Raw genomic sequence first — 18780 nt, 5'->3', positions numbered from 1 at the left:
TTAAAGTGTTGGTTAGATGGTCCACAATGAATGGAAGTCAATGCAGTGTGCGTGATATCTTTCAAACTGTGCACATTCATCGGTCTGCACAGTGGAGGTCAAACATCCAAGCAAAGGAACCACAGGAACAGCTCAAACCTCCACCACGGCCCAGCAGTCCCCTTACATTCAATCAAGCTGCGCCAAATTGCTTACACTCATAGATATCAGAAATGTGTCTGATCGCCCTATCTCACATTTAGTTTTTGTGAAATCCTTCTGAAAAACAAACAAATCAACTAACAATCAAATGGACTGGGGTGAAAAAATAAATGGAGGGGGGCTTTGTATTACATTGTGTCCACTACAGTTGACAGTAACACATGCTACTGAGAGACATTAGATGCCTATTTTGCAGAGATCAAAATTGTATATATATTATAATTATATTATTCATTAAGTAATTTGATCTATTAGTTTGCAACAAACAGAGGAATAGTGAAGATCATAAAACCGAATATTGAATATTGGGGATTTTATCATGGATCTCTTATAGTGTACTGTAACACAACAACACACACCTATTACAAGAAGAAGAAAAAAAGGACATTATGTCTTTTACATTAACATGTATATTTTTGTACTTTTCATACTGTACTGACTGTACAGAGCCACAAATGAGGTTTACAAAGCAGCCAAGGAAAAAGATAACCTATCAAAACAAGAGAGCTGGGAAAAGGAGGAGAAAATAACATTGCTGTTATTGCAGAGGAGCGGCATTAAATTACCTTTATTTTTCGTCTTATCTCCTTCATCATTATCAAACACAATCTGGTCATCCCTGCAGTTGTGTGAATCCGGCGCCCACCTGCTGCTCCCTCATCACTTCATTCTCCTGTGATGAACACTCTAAAGCTTTTTAATGATCCCTGACCACACAGTAAAAGTCCCCTTCCTTTAATTGTCCTATTCTGTTTGCTGACCTGCTTTGTATGTCCCTGTTGACAGAGCTACGTGGACAGCGAGCATGGACCCCACTTGCCTGATTCAGCTGCTGTCACCTCTTTTCAGCTCCCCTCTCTGCACCTGCTGGACAGGAGCAGATTGATGCATCAGATAAGATCCAGGGTGACTATTTAACAGCAGCGCTCGTCTGGGATGTGGACAGATAGAAGAAAACTAAGTTACATCACTTCCTGTGAACGAATACAGCTTTGTCTCTTCATTTTCTCTTTGTCCGTTTTCTAAGACTTAGAGCTCGATGTGTAAAGGACTCTCCTCCCTGCCCTCCTCATGCCTGGAGAAGTAAGTATTTGACAAGGTCGACATGTTTTGTATTATAAAGTGTTTTGTGCAGAGTTTGGTGTGATTTTCATCTGTCTGTGTGTTTCAGGGCAAAGGAGATGCGGGTGATGTTCGGCCATCTGGCTGAGACACACCACAAGCAAAAGTAAACCTACTGACACCTGTAATTCAAATATAACGTGAATCCAGTCACAGTGAAGCTGAATTTCGACTGTCTCTGTCTTTTCTCTTCTCAGGGATGGAAAAACTCTTCAGGACCTGGAAACTCTGCTAAACAACAAAGGTAAGACCAAGTCAATTTGTTTAACTTTATTACTTCTGAAGTGAGTTCATGCACCAGTTCCTAAGACAAGTCACAGTAGGAGAAGCACAGAGAGCACATATTATACAAGGCTAATTGGCCACTTAATCACCATATTGCATATTGAGATCAGATACATAAACCATGCAGAAATGTTCTGCAAACTGCTCACATTAAACACAGGCAAAATATTCATTCTCAGATATGAAAGGAATATTTGTTACCATACTGCAAGTGAATATAGATCACCCCCCTAATAAAAGTATTTATTTTGATTCATAGAATGCAATTCATTATCTGGATCCACACCAAATTCACTTGTTCATACATATTTGAGAAATTCACAAAAGGTCAAAAATAAACCTCAACAACCCCAAACAAAAAATGCCTGATCTGGATTCGCGCCAACCTTTAATTGGTTCTTTCATGAGCCACATCCCTTGGGGGAGGTAATGCTGGGTGAATTTGATTTGGCTGCTTTAGACTCACTGTTACACTGTCATGACATTTAAACAGAAAGATTTCTAATATGACGTCTGTTCTTTTTCTACTGTGATAACTCAAAATATCTGCGGCGAAAAATGTGAGTCTTCTGTTGCTACAGTTAAACAAATTTTTAGTCGCCATCATAATGACTATAAGTTGCCATATGTGTGCACATTGCCTGTTGTTGCTAAAAAGCTACATACCTGGCTTCACTGAGCCTCACAGTAAACTTTAAAACTTTAAACAGGGGGTAAAGTGGCTTTACAATAATGTTAATTAGAAAAATTATAATATTTTGGTACTTTTAGTTTATTTTCCTACACCTTTTATCAGGTGGTCTGCAGGCGTTTCGTGGGTTCCTGCGTTCAGAGTTCAGTGAGGAGAACCTGGAGTTCTGGCTGGCCTGTCAGGACTACAGGGTTTTGCCCTCAAACCTGCAAAAGACCAAGGCCAGCGGCATCTACAGCCAGTTTATCAACCCTGATGCACCGCAGGAGGTTGGTGGGAAGGAGAATGTGATATATGAGGAGCACAGGGCAATGAGATTGACAGATATCCCTCAATACTGATAACCTTGCTTCTCCTCTCTAGGTCAACCTGGATGCGGAGACCCGTGAGGCTCTGCTGAGTGTGATGGACTCTCCATGTGCCGACACATTCAAGAAGGCACAGCAGACGATCTACAACCTGATGGCTAAAGACTCCTTCCCACGCTTCCGGCGCTCCCAGCACTGCGTAGAGGCCATTAGGGCTTTTTAAAGATACACTGTTTACTACCACAAACCTGCTTTAGAAATAAGTGCTGATGGATCTGTACTTCTGGACATGTTGATTGTATTTTATCATTAATTTCAACAGGCAGCTTGTTGTGATTGTTCTTACTAGTGTTGTAATAACATTACATTCAGGAAGCATGCCTTCCCTGTGGCAACACTGTAGTTAATGTAGGCATAGTTAAAAAACATAGACACCTCCTAATAACTATGAAATGTAGATGTAACTATATTGTGCCTGTGGATTACATGAGGTTCAAGTGACGTTCACAAAGGATTTAAATAAATCACTTATAAAAGATCCATAGTTTGGTATTTAATTGTATTATTTTTTATACACACTGTATATCAGCTTTATTATATATGTAAATACACACAGCATGACCAAATACAGACATGTGCTGCAAGTAGCTCAGATAAGGGCTGGGAAATAAAACAATATTAGGAATTAATTTAATATACTTTTCATCAATAGCAAAAAAACAATATTAGGTTAGGTTCAATATATATCAATATGTTACTTATGTATGGTGTAAAGACAGTGAGGAGGTTTAACACATTAATCTACCTGAGATTTGAATGTTTTCATCATTCTGTACTCAAAGATTTTAAAACCACGACCTTCACTCAGGAGCAAAAAAAACCCTCTGTAAACTTAGAAAAAATAATGTGACATTTATCACAATAACTATCAATATCAACTGATCTTTCTTGATATATATTTTGGCCATATCATACAGCCCAAGCTCAGTCCTTCCAGGGGACACACAAAACATGCTCCCCCTTTCCAAAAATGTAACAATATCTTTGATAATTGTGGAAAGTGTCTCAAAACATCCTTTAATTAAAATACACCGTACAAATTTTTTTGCATTTACTAAAGCTCTGCATTCCAACAGCTAATGCAAAGTGTATGAGGATTATCAGATAGAAAATAAAATGCCTTTGGCAAACTTTTTTCATTTACTTCCTGAAAAACTCGAGACTTCCTGCACATGATCTGGATGTATTCTATCATCCGGCCTTTATTTCCAGGTCATATTCTGACCATGCTTAGAACAGATCTCAATATCAATCAATATTTACAGAAATGATAAGTGGTGGCTGGAATTTACACTAGAACATCTTCACAAAGAATTTCACATTAGGTTCTATAAAGGAAGCTGATATAAGACAGCAACTACCAACTACTTCCCAACAGTAGGTTCAGCCCCCTTTGTTCCTAGAGAGCCATCAATCTCATTTGACTCATATTTTCGGTGTAGTGACGACTATACGAAAAATGCATGTAATCACAAAAATAAAAGTGAAGGTTTCTTGCGTTCATTCTGTTTTAATCCTTACAGTGAATATATGTGGTGCCCCCAAATGGACATTTATGTAATGTCCATGGCCCAGTGATCCATTTCATTCAAAAATGTCTTCTTTTAAATGTGTCTTGTTGTGACTTTAATAAAAAAGCACAGGACAGGGGACATTTGAAAATAACTGCAGTTCACTGATGTTTCATCTCAGTCCTTCGTGTTTTGACACCATCGGGTTCCAGTCTCCAATCTGGTCCTATTTGGAGCTGGTTCCTGGCCGGACTGCTCCTGGTTTGCTTTTAACTTCCGCCCCTTTAACCACACTCAGCGGCTTATGGAGGGACGTGCTGGCCTTCTGGGTCACCTCCCTCTCAATGTTGTTCCTGATGGCAACTTCCAGACACTTCGGGGAAAAGCAGGATTACAGTTGCTGTTAAAGTTATCTGTAAAGCTCACTGATGTAGTCACCGTTAAATTCAGACTGACACAGACAAACTGTCCTGCTGTCCCTTTTCTTTAACGTCTTCTCACCTTCTTCAGTTTCTGCTGCTCAACCACATGAGACTTCTTGGGTGCAATGGTCCTCGCTTTATGAAGGCAATAAAATCACTTACAAATTTCATAATGCCATTACAAACAGTGAAATTAAATGATAAACATGCATTTTTAAATTCTCTCTTAAGCCAGATAGGCCAAAATTGCAAAAATACATGGAAATAGTAAATTTGTCAACGTGTTTCCATGCGGGTCACATGTGGACGCTGTTTGACTGATAATTGTCTCCACGTCTTAAAACCGCTCAGAGAAGAACAACAGGAGACACGTCGGGGTCCTACCTCCTTTCTTCGGCCCTTTCTGTTTGTTGTGATGAGGTTTCTTGTCGCTTCCAGGCCGCTTCGCTTTAAACTTCTGTGAACCTTGCGCCATGTTTGCTAACCGGAAATACACGAAGAGCGTTTCTTCTTCTCCCGCTTTCCTTTGACGGCCGGGTTTCATCCTCGCTTTTTTGCATTGCTGCCATCTACTGGTTGCTTTGATCGACTACCCTTGTGAAACCACACTTAAATTCACTGGATCCACATTTTTTTATGTTTTATAAATCAAGATCCCTGATTATTATTTTTTAGAAATAGACCCACACCTCAACTGAATAGATCCTTATTTAGGTCATTCCACGCACCTCCATTGGTTGAGTATTTCTTGCATAACCCTGCTGACAATCAAACAGATGAAAACACCTCTTTAGCTGAGGTAAAACATGTTGGACAGAGACAAAAACAAGTCTTTTCAATGTGGTTTTATTTTTTTTTAACTGTATTGATGTGAAAGAGAAATCTCTTGATTCATGACTGCACTTTACAGCATTATATTCATATACATATATATTTAAAAAATCCAGTTTTGAACTTTTTCCACGTTACAAAATTAAACCCAAAACCGAGTGATTATCAATAACAACAATAACATACTTGCACTTAAAGAGGCCATCTGAACTACACTCCTTCCATGGTAATCGCAGGCCATACTAATCATCTGATAATTCACAAGTTCCTGCTCTGATTAAAGATCAAATCAAGGTGGAAAAATACCTGGCGAGCAGCGTTAAGTTTTGGCACCTGATTATTCGTCTTGTTTTGGGCTTCTCAAGGGGACATTGGTGGAACATCTTTTTTTGTCCTTTCTTTAAAACACAGTACAATAATGCTGCTTCCTCATAAGCATGGTGTAAAAACATGAGCAGAATGCAAACACAATTCAGCTGCAACCCAATGTCACACACTTGCCTGAATATAGGCTACTTTGGCAAAAGCTAAATGCAGCGCCACAAATTATTTGTCACTTTGGGTTCAAGATACAAACATGGATAATTTCTGTTCCGGGTTTGATGTTTTTTTTCCTGCATTCTGTCAATCTGCTCTGCTGCTGCAGCCTGGCACGCTCAGGGCATGTGTTCATGCAGTTCAGTGTTTGAGTCTGTGTAGGCAGACGGAGAGGTAGTGTGTATGGTTGAGGAGGCCTCCCCAGTGTTGTGTACTAATGGCCTAGTCACTAGGAGTCACAATGTCATGAAATAAAAAACAACAAAGCACAAGCCAAACAGTTAGAATCATGATGTACAGACAAAAACAAAAATCTCATACTTCTTCAAAGTTTTCGAAAGAAACAATATGCGGCTGGACTGACGGCCACAGAGTTGCTACATATGTCGGGAACGCTAGCTAACATTGCCCCCCCCCCCCAAATGTGTGACATCTTAAAACTGTACAAAACAAAAGGAAGAAAATTCAAATACACAAGTGTCTTTTCTGCTTGTGTGTAACCAACCAGCATCTTTGTGAGTTGAGGTTCAATGGGTGGAAAGAGGAGAAACAAAGATGGATGAGGATGTAGATGAGGGAAGGAGGAAGCTTATATTACACATTTTAAAGATGTGGATAATGAAACTGTGGATACTGCAATTGTCATCATGACATTAAGTCTGTTTTTTAGGGTGTTTTCTCTGTAGAGAGGTGGGTTTGTGTATCTGCCACATCTTTGAACGAATGAAAAGAGTGATGAAGTCGACAAAGGCGGTGTGTGAGGTCAGTGAAGGGACGTTAGGAAGGTAGACTGGCCAAACCGCTGACACCAGTGTCATTAAGCTGAGAAATCCAAACAACGCTCAGACAGTACATTTACATGTGCATTAGTAAACTGGACTTGAGTTTCATCTCGGTTCTGATCCTCCAGGCTAAATTTATAGATACTAGCATAGTTTAGCTGAAACAAAAAGGGAACTATCAACAGTTAGAGATGTATTATGGGTAATGTAAGCACGAGGATTTGACAAGAAGAATGTGTAGTTGAGGACTGGTTTTCTGGATGTCTGACCTTCTCATGTGGTCACCAGTCATGGGTAACAATTTACTGATTATATTGTAACTTCATTTGATGACGCAGTGCAATTTTCTCTCCCAAAATAAGACAGACACAGACCAGACAGGCATTCTGTTTTTTGTGTCCGAACCCGACCTGAGCGCAATGTTTTCCCCACTTACAGGCATGACCAGCTTTAAAAGAAAATCAAGTAAATAGCCCAACCAATGTGATTGAAATCGGCCCGGACCCGAATATCATTTCAAAACACTTTTTTTGACTTAACCTGACCTGACTCATTGGGCATCCACACTCTATTCTACACGTTAGAGAACGATCAGAAACAATGGATCTCTTCAAATCGACTCAGAACAAGGATACTAGTGTTTATGTAAATCCACTAAGTGAGAATTGTCCAGATTTCTCTGACTATGATGAGAAGGTGGCGTGATACTAGTCAGGATGGGATTAGGAAGGACTGAGGGTCTGCTCACATCAGTGAGCTGTACTGGTGCTGCACCTGTAAGGCAGTGAGCAGTGGGCCCTGTGACATTCAGTACAGCCAGTAGGTGTGTCCCGTAAAGAGATTGATATTTACGGGACTTTGGCCGGGTCACATAACTGCAGGAACTCGGTACACACCTTTTACACACACACACACACAAAAACATGTGTATGACACGAGAACCTGAACACAGCCAGTCTGCGTTTTAAAGTTCATAACAGTCTACTGTTAATGGGTAAATACAATGTCAGTTGTCAGGTTTAAAAACTGGATGCTTCGACTGTTGTCAATGTGGGCACATGATGAGGGGAGGGCTGCAATTATTAATGACTTTCTGTATTAAAGCTTAAATCTTTTTTTATTCATTAATTGATCAACTAATGTATGTAATTTCCCAGAGGTCATAGTGATATTTTTAAATTTGGATATTTGTTCCTCCAATGGTTTGGTCCCGACTATTATTTTCCATTTACAGTGACAGAAACACAAACGGATGTTGAGCCAGTGATCAGCATTTTTCAAAAAAAGACTAGCTTATATGATTTATATATTACGATTGTAACTGATTCTTTTTCAACACTACACAAATCTGATAAACCTCAACATTATGAGGCTTCGCTCCCTTTTATTCAAGTGGTTAATCCTGATCTGTCTTTGTGAAGATCAAGAATTGAAACAAACCGCTGACAGGAATACAAATGCAATAACAATGCAGAAAACGCTAACGCCCGGCCACACTGGGTGCATGTGACGGCTGCGTCTCGTGCTTCTGTTGCTCACACAGGGAACATGTCTGCTGCGGACCTGCTATGTGAGGTTTCTGGTATGATCACTGCATTTCCTTAAATAAAGTAACCTACGTACTCATCAATAACGATTCAGTCAACAGAGACACTAGCTTTTACTTTGAAAAAGAGAAAGTATTGCAAATATTTATATTGTGACATATTCCACAGACCTTGAAACTGTTGTGAAAGATAATTTTCGCTGTCTATTTTGCAAAAATAGGTGAGACCCTGACTCTCTAGAAGAGCAGCGTGGCTCACACACAGGGCAGTGTGGACGCTCTAACCTGATAACATTGGCGGCAAAATGCAAAGCAAGAGGTTTCACGACGCACACGCACTGCTCACGCATCCAGTGTGGCCCGGGTGTTAGTGTCATCCTTAATGTACGTCTTCACCTGCCCGTGGCCCTGACCTCATCGAGGAGTCTTGTGGGCTGAAACTCAATCTGGAGTTCCAGAGCATTTCAGTCATGAGGAGGAATGAATGCAAATAGTTTAAATACATTCTGAACTGAGCACAAAGGCAAGAAGTGAGTGAGTGTCTGAAGTCTGCTGATCACAGCCCCTGACTGAAGCAAGTTCATCTGCGTTGAATAATACATTCTGATTGTTGACGGCTTCATGCCACGTATCGTTTTCTGATGTGGTCACAGAAACGGCAGTTTGGGAAAATACCCCACGAATCTTAGAGGAATAGTTCACCCCAGAATAAAGATATAACGTTATTCCTCATGTTTCTGATGTTTGAGCGAATTCACAGCTGTTTGGCCTCAAACATCCCTTTTAAACTTCTGACTAACTGATCTTTTAAAGATCTATTGGGTTAGACAAAGTAAGAACATCTGTATCTATAGACAAAACAATGAGCTGAAAGAAGCTAAAAACACAAGAGCTGATGTAACTTCATAGTCTGTTGTAAGTTTTCTGTGGGTCAATCACTGAGTTTCACCACTAAAACAGATTATTGCAGCTTTCAAATACAATATTCAGCTTTTCCTCTCTGTTTTGAAGTAGCTCTAGTTGCAAGAAATTTAGATATTAATAATATCATTTAATTTATCACACTCTTTTAAGCTGTAAAACATTTACAAGCCATATTTCTATCTTGTGGTTAAACAAAGATTGGTTAAGTGAGCACAGAACCAATCTTTACTCTCAGGGTGAACTATTCCTTTAATAGTGATGAACAAACACATCAGCTATCAGGTGAAAGCTGTTACAGCAAATATGAAGTTTTCATTCTTACAGTGCGTCCCGTGGTACAGTGAATATCAATATGGTGCCGACACATGTATGGTTGTACAGAACAAGTACATTATGATAATACAAAGGTGGTATGACATGGTGGAACTGGGAATTACATGACAGAAATCATTAGTGAGGTATAAATACAGCCATGTCTTTTCATAGGCTTCAGCTGACTAACGAGGATTGATTGAGAAATTCTGTTCTTGTTTTTGCCGAACAGGATAAAAAGTGTTATTGACACAGGATTTTTTATTTTCACTAAGAATTTGTGGCTGTGAAAATCTACTATAAATTTGGTTTATTCCTCTAGAAAAGGTTTTCAACACAGAACAATAGAAATTAAATGTTAATATAACATTTTGATGTCAAATTTAATTTTTAAATAACCACATATTTGGTTAAAATAGTACCTTTTACTAGCAGGGGTTATTTTTCTACATATGTACACATTACCAGCAAGGATATGTATATTTACAAATGGGTAGCAGCATTTTAGAAACCACGGCTAATCAAAGTCACTACTTCGGAAAAGAACAGTCATGCTTTAGCCTTTGTGGAAGTTTTTTTTGTTTATATTTGAAGAACCCCTGAACAATTACCTCAGTTATGATTCATGAAAACAGCCAAATAGAATTTGAGAAAGAGAGTCCAGCTAAGCAGAGCTATTTAGAAGGGAAAAAGAGGCGGCAAGAGAGAATGAAAAACAGTGTGGAAAACTTGGAAAAAGGTGTGATGAAGAGACCACAAAAAGACAGACGTAAAAAGAGAAGGGAGACTGCACATGTGTCTGCTCGACTCCCTGAAGTTAATTTGTGTGAGTAAGAGACTGAACAACATTTTGTCTTCTGGGTGCACAACTGACTTGTAACAGTGCCTGTGCATTTATCAAAATGAAATGAAACGACAACAATTGCTCTGTGTTTGTGTGTGTGTGTGTGTGTGTGTGTGTGTGTGTGTGTATTCTGTGGTGAGATGAGTGTCTGACGTTAAGGTGCAGTGGTGCACACGGACCAGCAGGAGGGGCTGAGGGGCTCTAGAGGGCAGTGAGCCGACCGGTGAGCGCTGCCTGGAGCTCAGAGGGGAGGAAGACTCCCAGCTCTGTGATGATGCCTCCTGTGATGAGCTGGTGAGGGGTCACGTCGAACGCCGGGTTCCACACCTCAATACCTGCGGCAAAGAGTCAGGGATAAGTGAGGCTGTAGAGCATTTAAAGAATAAAGCTGTGGTCCTGTGGCTCCAGAACTTTGTCAGATGTGCCCACACACACCCACACCTGTCAGATGCTACTTTGAGCGAACTCCCTGACCATTATATCTAGCTGTTATTTAACCATAATTTATTATTTAACCATTACATTTAGTAACAATTACTGTCTGGTTACTTTTAGAAGTTTCAACAATAGACTGTATATAAAGATAGGCGGCGTGTCCTTTCACAATACAAAAATGAAGCCAAAACATCTTGCATCTGAACGCTGACTTTTTTGTTTGGTCCATGTCCCATCCTTTAACAAAGAGGGGGTGGGGTTATGACCTATACTGCAGCCAGCCACCAGGTGGCAACAGAGATGGTTTGGCTTCACTTTTAGGGAGCAGTCGTGTCGTCCATCTTTATTTACAGTCTGATTTCAACTGCAAACCATTGTCACTGTAACTATTTAACCATTACTTTTAGTTAGCCATTTTAACTGCCTAGCTTTTATTTTAGCAAACTTTTAAACTATAGTTAAATACCAACCATAACACATTAGTCTGAAAGATCTTGCAGAAAAAGTTTAAAATGTATATTAGTACTTTCTGACTTCACTTCGCTACAGCTTAAGACAATTCTATAAAAACAGGGTGGCAAACCTGAAGTTAATTTTCTTTTAAACTTGCTTATTAACTAAAAGTCTAGGGATTATTAGCTAGAAAATATTACTCAACCAGGTGTGTACCATTTATAGCTGCTGATGAATATACATTTTTGCTGCTTTAGTGAGTTTTTACAGCAGCAGGATGATGCTCATCATAATAAAGGCCCATGCCATCAAGTACAATAACGTTTATGGAGCAGAGGCTTCTGCTACACAAGCATTTCTTGTTTTTACTAACAGGTTGTTGCTGGTTTTGTTCCTTTAATGGGAATTTGCTGACTAAGCGAATATAGAATAGCAGCCCTATGCTGTACTTTAAGGGCATCCCGGGGCAGAACAGCTATGATGAAGACTACAAAACCTCAACATCCACGGTTGGCTTCCCAGTCAAAAGGACCTTTTTTGACTTTTCTCTACACAGACGACTATTAAACAAAGGCAAAATTACAAAATGTAATCTTTCTTAAATGCCAGTAACGGGAAGTACCAGAGCAAAATGTGAGAGGAAAGTTAAAGAGAGGGAAATGTAAAGTGCAAGCTCCTCTCCAGAGGCCTGTATGCTCATTAAATGAATGTGCTTTAATTACTGTGACGACACCGGACACCTCTCTGTTCTTTCAATATACTCATTGATCAAAAGACTCACTTGAGCTCTTCCAAACTCACCTAAAACAATAACCCGATGTCCACTCTTACAAACCCAGGTTTTGACTAGTTGTGGCATCTCATTCCGCATCTCTCACTCCTCTTGTTTTCCGCTTGTTTCTCTACCGTCACTAATAAGTCATAAAATACCCCTCCCCCCAAAAAACCTCCAAAATGAACGAGACCTCAAGAACAATTTTTCAAGCACAGAGCATTTTCTGAAATCAGAGCCTCGCACTTTACCAACCACAAAGCGTCTCTGCATAGGTAACGTGATTCCACTAAGTGCCATCCAATCCTCCGGTAACATTTGGAGCCCTTAGACAGACTTCAACTCGTGCACTTAAACTGCATGTGACGTCAATTACAGTCTGAGGGTGGACACAAGAAATAGGCCACACTCTCCAACCCTGATGTTTACTCCTCGCTGCCAATCCTCTACTTGCTGTACTCACTTATCTGTGTCTATGTTTCTGTCGTTTCTTATTTTAAAAACCCACCAAGAACATTTCACACTTCTTACCCTTGGCGGCGATGGGCACCCCGTTTATACTGGTGAGCTCCTCGGGGGGCCGCACTTCGATGATGATGTCCCTGCCACTCTCCAGGCTCAGGTCACACGACGTGCTGGGCGCGGCCACATAGAAGGGAATCCCATGGTGCTTTGCGGATATAGCCAGCTGGTATGTGCCCACCTTGTTGGCCGTGTCGCCGTTCGCAACCACCCTGTCGGCTCCAACCACCACAGCTGAGGGAGAGAACACGACAAAAAGAAAAAAAACGTTAAAGGGGAAGGATGAATAAATTGATAAAGAGAAAACTCAAGGATGAAAACTGACCTGTGATGTCCATTTCTCTCATGGTGAGTGCTGCCATGCTGTCTGTTATAAGAGTAGCAGGGATTCCCTCTGCTACTGCCTCATACGCCGTCAGCCTGGACCCCTGGTTGTATGGTCTCGTCTCTGTGCAGTACACACGCTTCAGCCTCCCCAGTGCATGGAGGCTTCGCACCACGCCTACACACAAACAGCCACAGCGCCAGAAACATTACAACATCACAACACAAAACTATCACCCCCTCTTTTCTCATTCACTCCCATGACTCCAGTCTCACCCAGTGCGGTCCCGTATCCAGCCGTGGCCAGCGAGCCGGTGTTGCAGTGTGTGAGGATGGTCACAGAGTCCCTCGGGACGCCGGACAGGATATGCTGGGCGCCATAGTTACCGATCTTCTTGTTGTCATTGACGTCACGCTCCAGCATGTCTTCGATCCAGGCAATTACACTGTTGGAGGGGGGCCACAAGAGGTGGGAAATGAGAAGAGGCGGCCGTCTGCCACCGTGGACGTGTCCATCAAGTGTACAGTTACAATACGGCTGTATGTTTCTAATTGTCCTGACATCCATTCATCCAACAGGGCTTCTCCCTCGGTACATAACTCATCCCTGATTTTAATATGTGTTAATTGCCTGTGTTTTAACGTACCAAGAAAAGTGACCGCAATACAACAATCCTTGCTGCCCTGCACTTGTTACCTGTGAGTTTCAGAACTGATTTTAAGATTTTACTGCTTGTTTTTAAAGCCTTGAACTGTCAGGCTGTCTGCGATCTGCGACCCCCATGAGCCGGATCTCTGCCTGAGATCCTCCAGCAGGGTCTATACCAACTGTTCCAAAATAACGACTCTCTGGCTTTTAGTGATCGGGCCCCTCAGCTGTGGAACTCCCTGCCTGGAGAACTCTAGAACACAAACTCAGTATCTTATTTTATTAATTTCCTAAGACTCACTTTTATTGTATGACATGTTCGTATCTATAAGGATTTTATTACATGCATCATCTGTTTTACTGTCAGGCCCTTTGTAACTTTACTTTGAAAGGTTGCTTTATATAGTTATTATCATCAAGCTGCTTTCAGACATGCACTGGACTCGGCCGTACCTCCGTATTTTCTCTGGAGGAAGCGCATGTGAATGCATGCAAAATTGAAAAAACAAGAAGAAAACCAATATTTCGCGGTGAAAAAGAGTTGTCATACACAAAGATATCAAGAGTGTGTGTGGTGATAAGAGCTGACGACAGCGTTGGGGTGCTGTAAACATGGATCACGTGATCTCCGCAGTGGAGTAAATACATCACTTCCTGTCTCTGTCTGCTGCACCCAGCTGCTTCACCTCCCACCTGAATAATGCGGAGGATTCGGTGCTGTTGTGAAAGAGTCTGTGCAGAGAAACTCTTACTCTGTTGTGCATGTGGGAATGGGAAAACTTTGGGTAAACTCAGGAGCCAATTCTCAGAAATACCCAGAGGTCATTTGTGAAAACGGCTTTGCTGTGTTTTCCATTTATCTACACTGTGGCAGCCGGGCATATTCTAATTTGTCCGGCCAGTTTCAAAATTAATCAAACTTTTTTACACTTCTCAAAATAACATAACAGATATCTAACTTGGGGTTTCGCTCCATTACCGCATTGTATAGTTGAGTGCAGTGCTATTTGCCGCGTGCTTGCCTGCGTGTTTGCGCTATCAACCACAAAGTTGTTACCGTCCACGCAAACACTCAGACCTAATAGTTTCCCGCTGTAGCTAGCTGTAGTTTTCCACATTACTGAAAGTGGCAAGCAATGCAAGTCTCTCTCTCTAACCGGAGAACTGGTCTCTCGCTCTTTAGTCTGTGTACCTGACACGTTGGTGAATGAGCACCCCCGATAATGCTATAGATTGAATGAATTCTGTGGGAAACTTTAATGATAGGTTTCCTCCATTCCTTCCTTACAGACTCAATCACCCGTCTAATAAAGTGCACACAACAGTGTTGATTTGTCTACACACCAAGTTTCAAGGACCAAAAATCCTCTACCTGTCCGACCTGGGTCATTTGTTGCACTGCTTCACTTTCATTCTTTAGCCAAAAACAACGCCGAGTTATTGCAGCCAGTGCTTAGATGCTTCTCTAATACAACAGCCTGTGGTATATTTACAGCTTTAGAACAAAATGTCAGCAGCTCAGAACAGTTTATATGACCCGTCCGCTCTGCTGCACTGCGATTTTAAGCTACACAGATTCATCACCAAGGGCGTTCCTCGTAGCTTCCGTTACCAAAGATCAGGATCGTTTCAACTTTTTTCTTCTTCGTGAAACTGATTCTGATCTCTTGACTCAATGGATCTGCTGATATCAATTCCCACACTGACACCGGCGCTTTCCTTCCTCCCCCCTCTCTGCGTAGAACTGATATCAATCATCCAGTGTAACATGGAGGGCAGGTTTGCTGTGGCATGGACTCAACAGCCCGCTGTGTCTAAACGCCTGTAACTGATATCAGAGGCAGTGACTCTTATAATGATATTGACTAAGAAACTGTATTTTATATCGATCAGTGACATGTGGCTGACATCTGATCTACTTAATGAGGTTAATGAGCTTCATAATACCGATATGTCTCATCCGATCAGGGCATCTCTACACAAAACGTATTATGCTTATAGTCCTAAAACAGCACCTGGTTTCTACACCAGCATCCCACCCAACCCTTCACACATGTTCTACTTCTTTCCTGTTTGTGCAGCTCTACACAACAGCCCTGTTAAGATAATGTAAGCTATAAAAAAAGGACAGTATATAATATAATAACAGTACTTAGGTTGTCTGTAAAACAGATAATGTAATGATATATGTAAAGTGTGTAGGCTTTCCAATTTTCACTTTTCAGGTGATCTGATAACTTTCACAACTTTTTCACAAAGACTCCAGCGGCTGGTGTTAAGCAGGTGTTAAAGATTCAGCAGCTCGTGGCATCAAATTCACACGGGAAAATCTTAAATTAAGATTATTCCAGTTCACAGTTCCAGTTTTTACTGGTGAGACTGGTTACACTTCCAGCAGTTGATTGTTTGGAGATTGTGTGGCTGTTGGATTTAAACGTGCCCCGTGGAGTTTACTTGACAACAAGCTACATGCAAATTATTTTCTTATTTACCTCTGCCGAGAAGGTTAGACTTTCATCTGTGTTGTTTGTTAGTATGATTATGCAAAAACTACTGGACCCATTACCATGAAACAAGGATGTGGTGTGGGATCCCACCAATATTTTTGTTCTGCATCAAACATTGAGATTTTTGACATTTTCACCAGTTTCAAAGAGAATAATTCATGGTTTTAAAAAAAGGGAAATCAGGCACATTAAGGGAACTGACATCTATGATTGCGTAAAATTTGGAGCGGCGATTTAAGTTGGGCTTTGACAGAGGTATGCGCTCTTCGTGTTTAATTTTCATTTTTCCAATGTAAATGCAGCTCCTCCATTATCATCTATTGTTTACATCTTTGTGTAACAGTCTACTTTTCTAACTTTGCTGTAGTATTTGGCACAAAACCACCACCAGTGGATCGATGGAATAGAGTGAAACTATTGACAAGAATGTGTATTACATCACTCGGGTGTGCATCTCCTTTGTTTTCACTCAAAACATTGGGACCTATTTGTAAAAACATTGCTCCATAGCATCACTGACGATCAATACCTCAGTGTACCTTTGAATCAACTGATAAAAATAAGTAGATCACATAAAGAAAAATGTGACGGTCTTTTGGTCAGACTGGATCGGTATGATGGAGTCAAGTGGAAAAGTAGAGAGGCTGACCAAAGGGTCTGTGCTCAGGAGGAAGAAGTTTCCATTACGCTGAGAGGACCATGCGTTTGTGGCAATTTAGTTTAAGACAACAAGTTTAAGGATACGCACCATGCATCATCAATTTATTCATTATAATTACAAGAAATCAAGTGATAAACAGTGAATGTTCAGTCACCCTGGCTGATCATCCAGCTGGTGTTCTCATGTCGCTCTGACCAGCTCACCTTTCTCTCAGCTGCTCCGAGTTCTTCTCCATGCTCTCGTTCTCAGCAAACTCCATCAGCTCGCGGGCGGCGCGGCCCATGTTGACAGCGGTGGGCCTGGCTGAGGTCAGGTGACACAGAGACTCCCTGATGAAGGTCACAGGGTCATCCCCACCGGCACCTGCACGCAGCTCCACGGCCAGGCTGAGGCAGCCGACGATGGCGATGGCCGGGGCGCCACGCACCTGGAGGAAGAGGAGGAGGAACGGGACAGTTATTCTCACATGGTGGTCATCCTCTTTATGTGCCGACTTCCAGAGGCTCTCTCAGTTTCCATGAAGATAAACAACAACATCTATTCAAAGGAGTTTAAGTGGGTGATCATGGAGAGGAAAGTTGTCAGGATGGACTGGACTCATGACATCATCTCTGCTGAAGTCATTTCTCTGTAGCATTAGACTCCATCATTATCATGACATCACCCCCCTGCTTATGGTACATTCCTTCACTCTGACACACACACACAGGATCAAACACATAGCAGCTGCCTGTGTGTGTCTGTGTGTGTGTGTGTGTGTGTGTGTGTGTCTCACTGGATTGGCAGAGGAGTGCAATGCCCGCTCAGCTTCAATAAATGAATACCTGCATCTGAAAAATGTTCCCCCTGTTACACAACTTGAACAACCTGCAACTATGTGTGAGCCCCTCAGGGTGTCAGGCCTCAGCTGTGCAGACAGACAGGAGGTGGAGGTGTCACTGAGTGCAGCACAAGACCCAAACGCGAACAAAAAAACCGGAGCAAAGGTCATTAATAATTCATCAATAGTCTCTCCCAAAGAAGGAGCAGGGTGGGGGGTGCTACAGGGGCTGGTGCTGGGTGCAGATACCTGCTTACACATGATAATATGAAAACTATAAATAAAGGATTCAGGAGGGAGGAGGGGGGGCGGATAACCGGGGGGGTGTGGAGCTTCTGGTGCATCCAAAACTAAGACAGAGGCCGAAGGCGGCGAGCGCACCGAGCACATGCGTGCAGCTGCGGGAGCACAAAAGAACCGAGGATGAGACGACGGGAAACATGCACATGCAGCTCCGGCCCAGGAGAGGGGCGGGCGGGAGGAGACAGAGGGGGAAGGGGCTCCCTACCTTCATGGACTTGATGGCCTCGTACGCGTCCTGCACCGTGCGGAGCTCATCGTACGAGGTCTGGTGCGGCAGCAGCAGCTGGTTGAGGATCTGCAGGGAACCGGCCCGGTAGCGGATCGCTTCCAGCGTCATGACCGAAAAAAGCGCGGCGGGATAGCAGCGGAGATAATCACGGACGGACCGGTTGCGGCCGGGTGCGCGCACACGCACTCACTCGCTCACGCTTTCCTCTCTCTCCCTCACACACACTTTCACACTCTCTCTCTCTGTGATCGGATCCACGCTGAAGTGACCGCGGCCTGGCAGACAGTCAGTCCCGGGAGCCGTTGCTAAAGAAAGAGAAGGAAGTGCAGCAGCAGGAGGAGGAGAAGAGAGAGGGAGGATGAGGAGGAGGAGAGATAGAGGAGAAGGAGGTCTGCTGTGTAGTATGGGAGGATAAAAAAAGAGGAGTGAGGGGAGGAAGGGCTGGAGACGCTTCGCACTGTCACAGACAAGTCGGGGGAGCAGACGCGGAACCACGTGTTCAGCCGAGCAGGAAGCGGAGGCCTCGGTGACCACGCCCACCGCAGTCCCGCGGGTTGTCCAACTTCATCACGATGACTCCCCCTCCTCTTCCTCTTCCTCCTTATCACCCCCCTCCTCTTCCTCTTCCTCCTGCTCCTCCTCTGTGTCTGTGCACCATCCCCCTCTCTTCTTCTCTGCCTCTTTTGTCAGGGGGGAAACATTTCACATTCAAATACGTTATTAGCATAA

The 18780-nt window shown here is 42.4% G+C and overlaps 3 protein-coding genes across 3 annotated transcripts; 1 reads left to right on the top strand and 2 right to left on the bottom strand.

The window, feature by feature from the left end:
• The first annotated feature begins 1147 nt into the window (after positions 1-1147).
• si:ch211-196h16.12 (regulator of G-protein signaling 5) lies at positions 1148-3147 on the top strand. Its single transcript, XM_035171960.2, has 5 exons — positions 1148-1284; positions 1373-1429; positions 1521-1567; positions 2405-2568; positions 2663-3147. The coding sequence occupies exons 1-5, from the start codon at positions 1241-1243 to the stop codon at positions 2828-2830; spliced, it is 480 nt and encodes a 159-aa protein (XP_035027851.1). The 5' UTR covers positions 1148-1240; the 3' UTR covers positions 2831-3147.
• A 508-nt stretch (positions 3148-3655) lies between these two features.
• Positions 3656-5138, bottom strand: c2h19orf53 (chromosome 2 C19orf53 homolog). The gene is made up of 3 exons (XM_035171986.1): positions 4985-5138; positions 4680-4735; positions 3656-4551 (listed from the first exon to the last, which is right to left on the bottom strand). Exons 1-3 carry the CDS (start codon positions 5073-5075, stop codon positions 4405-4407), a joined length of 294 nt encoding a protein of 97 aa, XP_035027877.1. The 5' UTR covers positions 5076-5138; the 3' UTR covers positions 3656-4404.
• Positions 5139-5430: 292 nt separating this feature from the next.
• Positions 5431-18631, bottom strand: mri1 (methylthioribose-1-phosphate isomerase 1). Its single transcript, XM_035171743.1, has 6 exons — positions 18028-18631; positions 16903-17126; positions 13159-13328; positions 12884-13060; positions 12568-12792; positions 5431-10711 (listed from the first exon to the last, which is right to left on the bottom strand). Exons 1-6 carry the CDS (start codon positions 18157-18159, stop codon positions 10578-10580), a joined length of 1062 nt encoding a protein of 353 aa, XP_035027634.1. The 5' UTR covers positions 18160-18631; the 3' UTR covers positions 5431-10577.
• Positions 18632-18780: the final 149 nt, after the last annotated feature.

This window comes from Hippoglossus stenolepis, chromosome 2, assembly GCF_022539355.2.
Source record: "Hippoglossus stenolepis isolate QCI-W04-F060 chromosome 2, HSTE1.2, whole genome shotgun sequence".
Taxonomy (NCBI): Eukaryota; Metazoa; Chordata; class Actinopteri; order Pleuronectiformes; family Pleuronectidae; genus Hippoglossus; species Hippoglossus stenolepis.
This window is presented reverse-complemented; position numbering and strand designations above follow the sequence as displayed.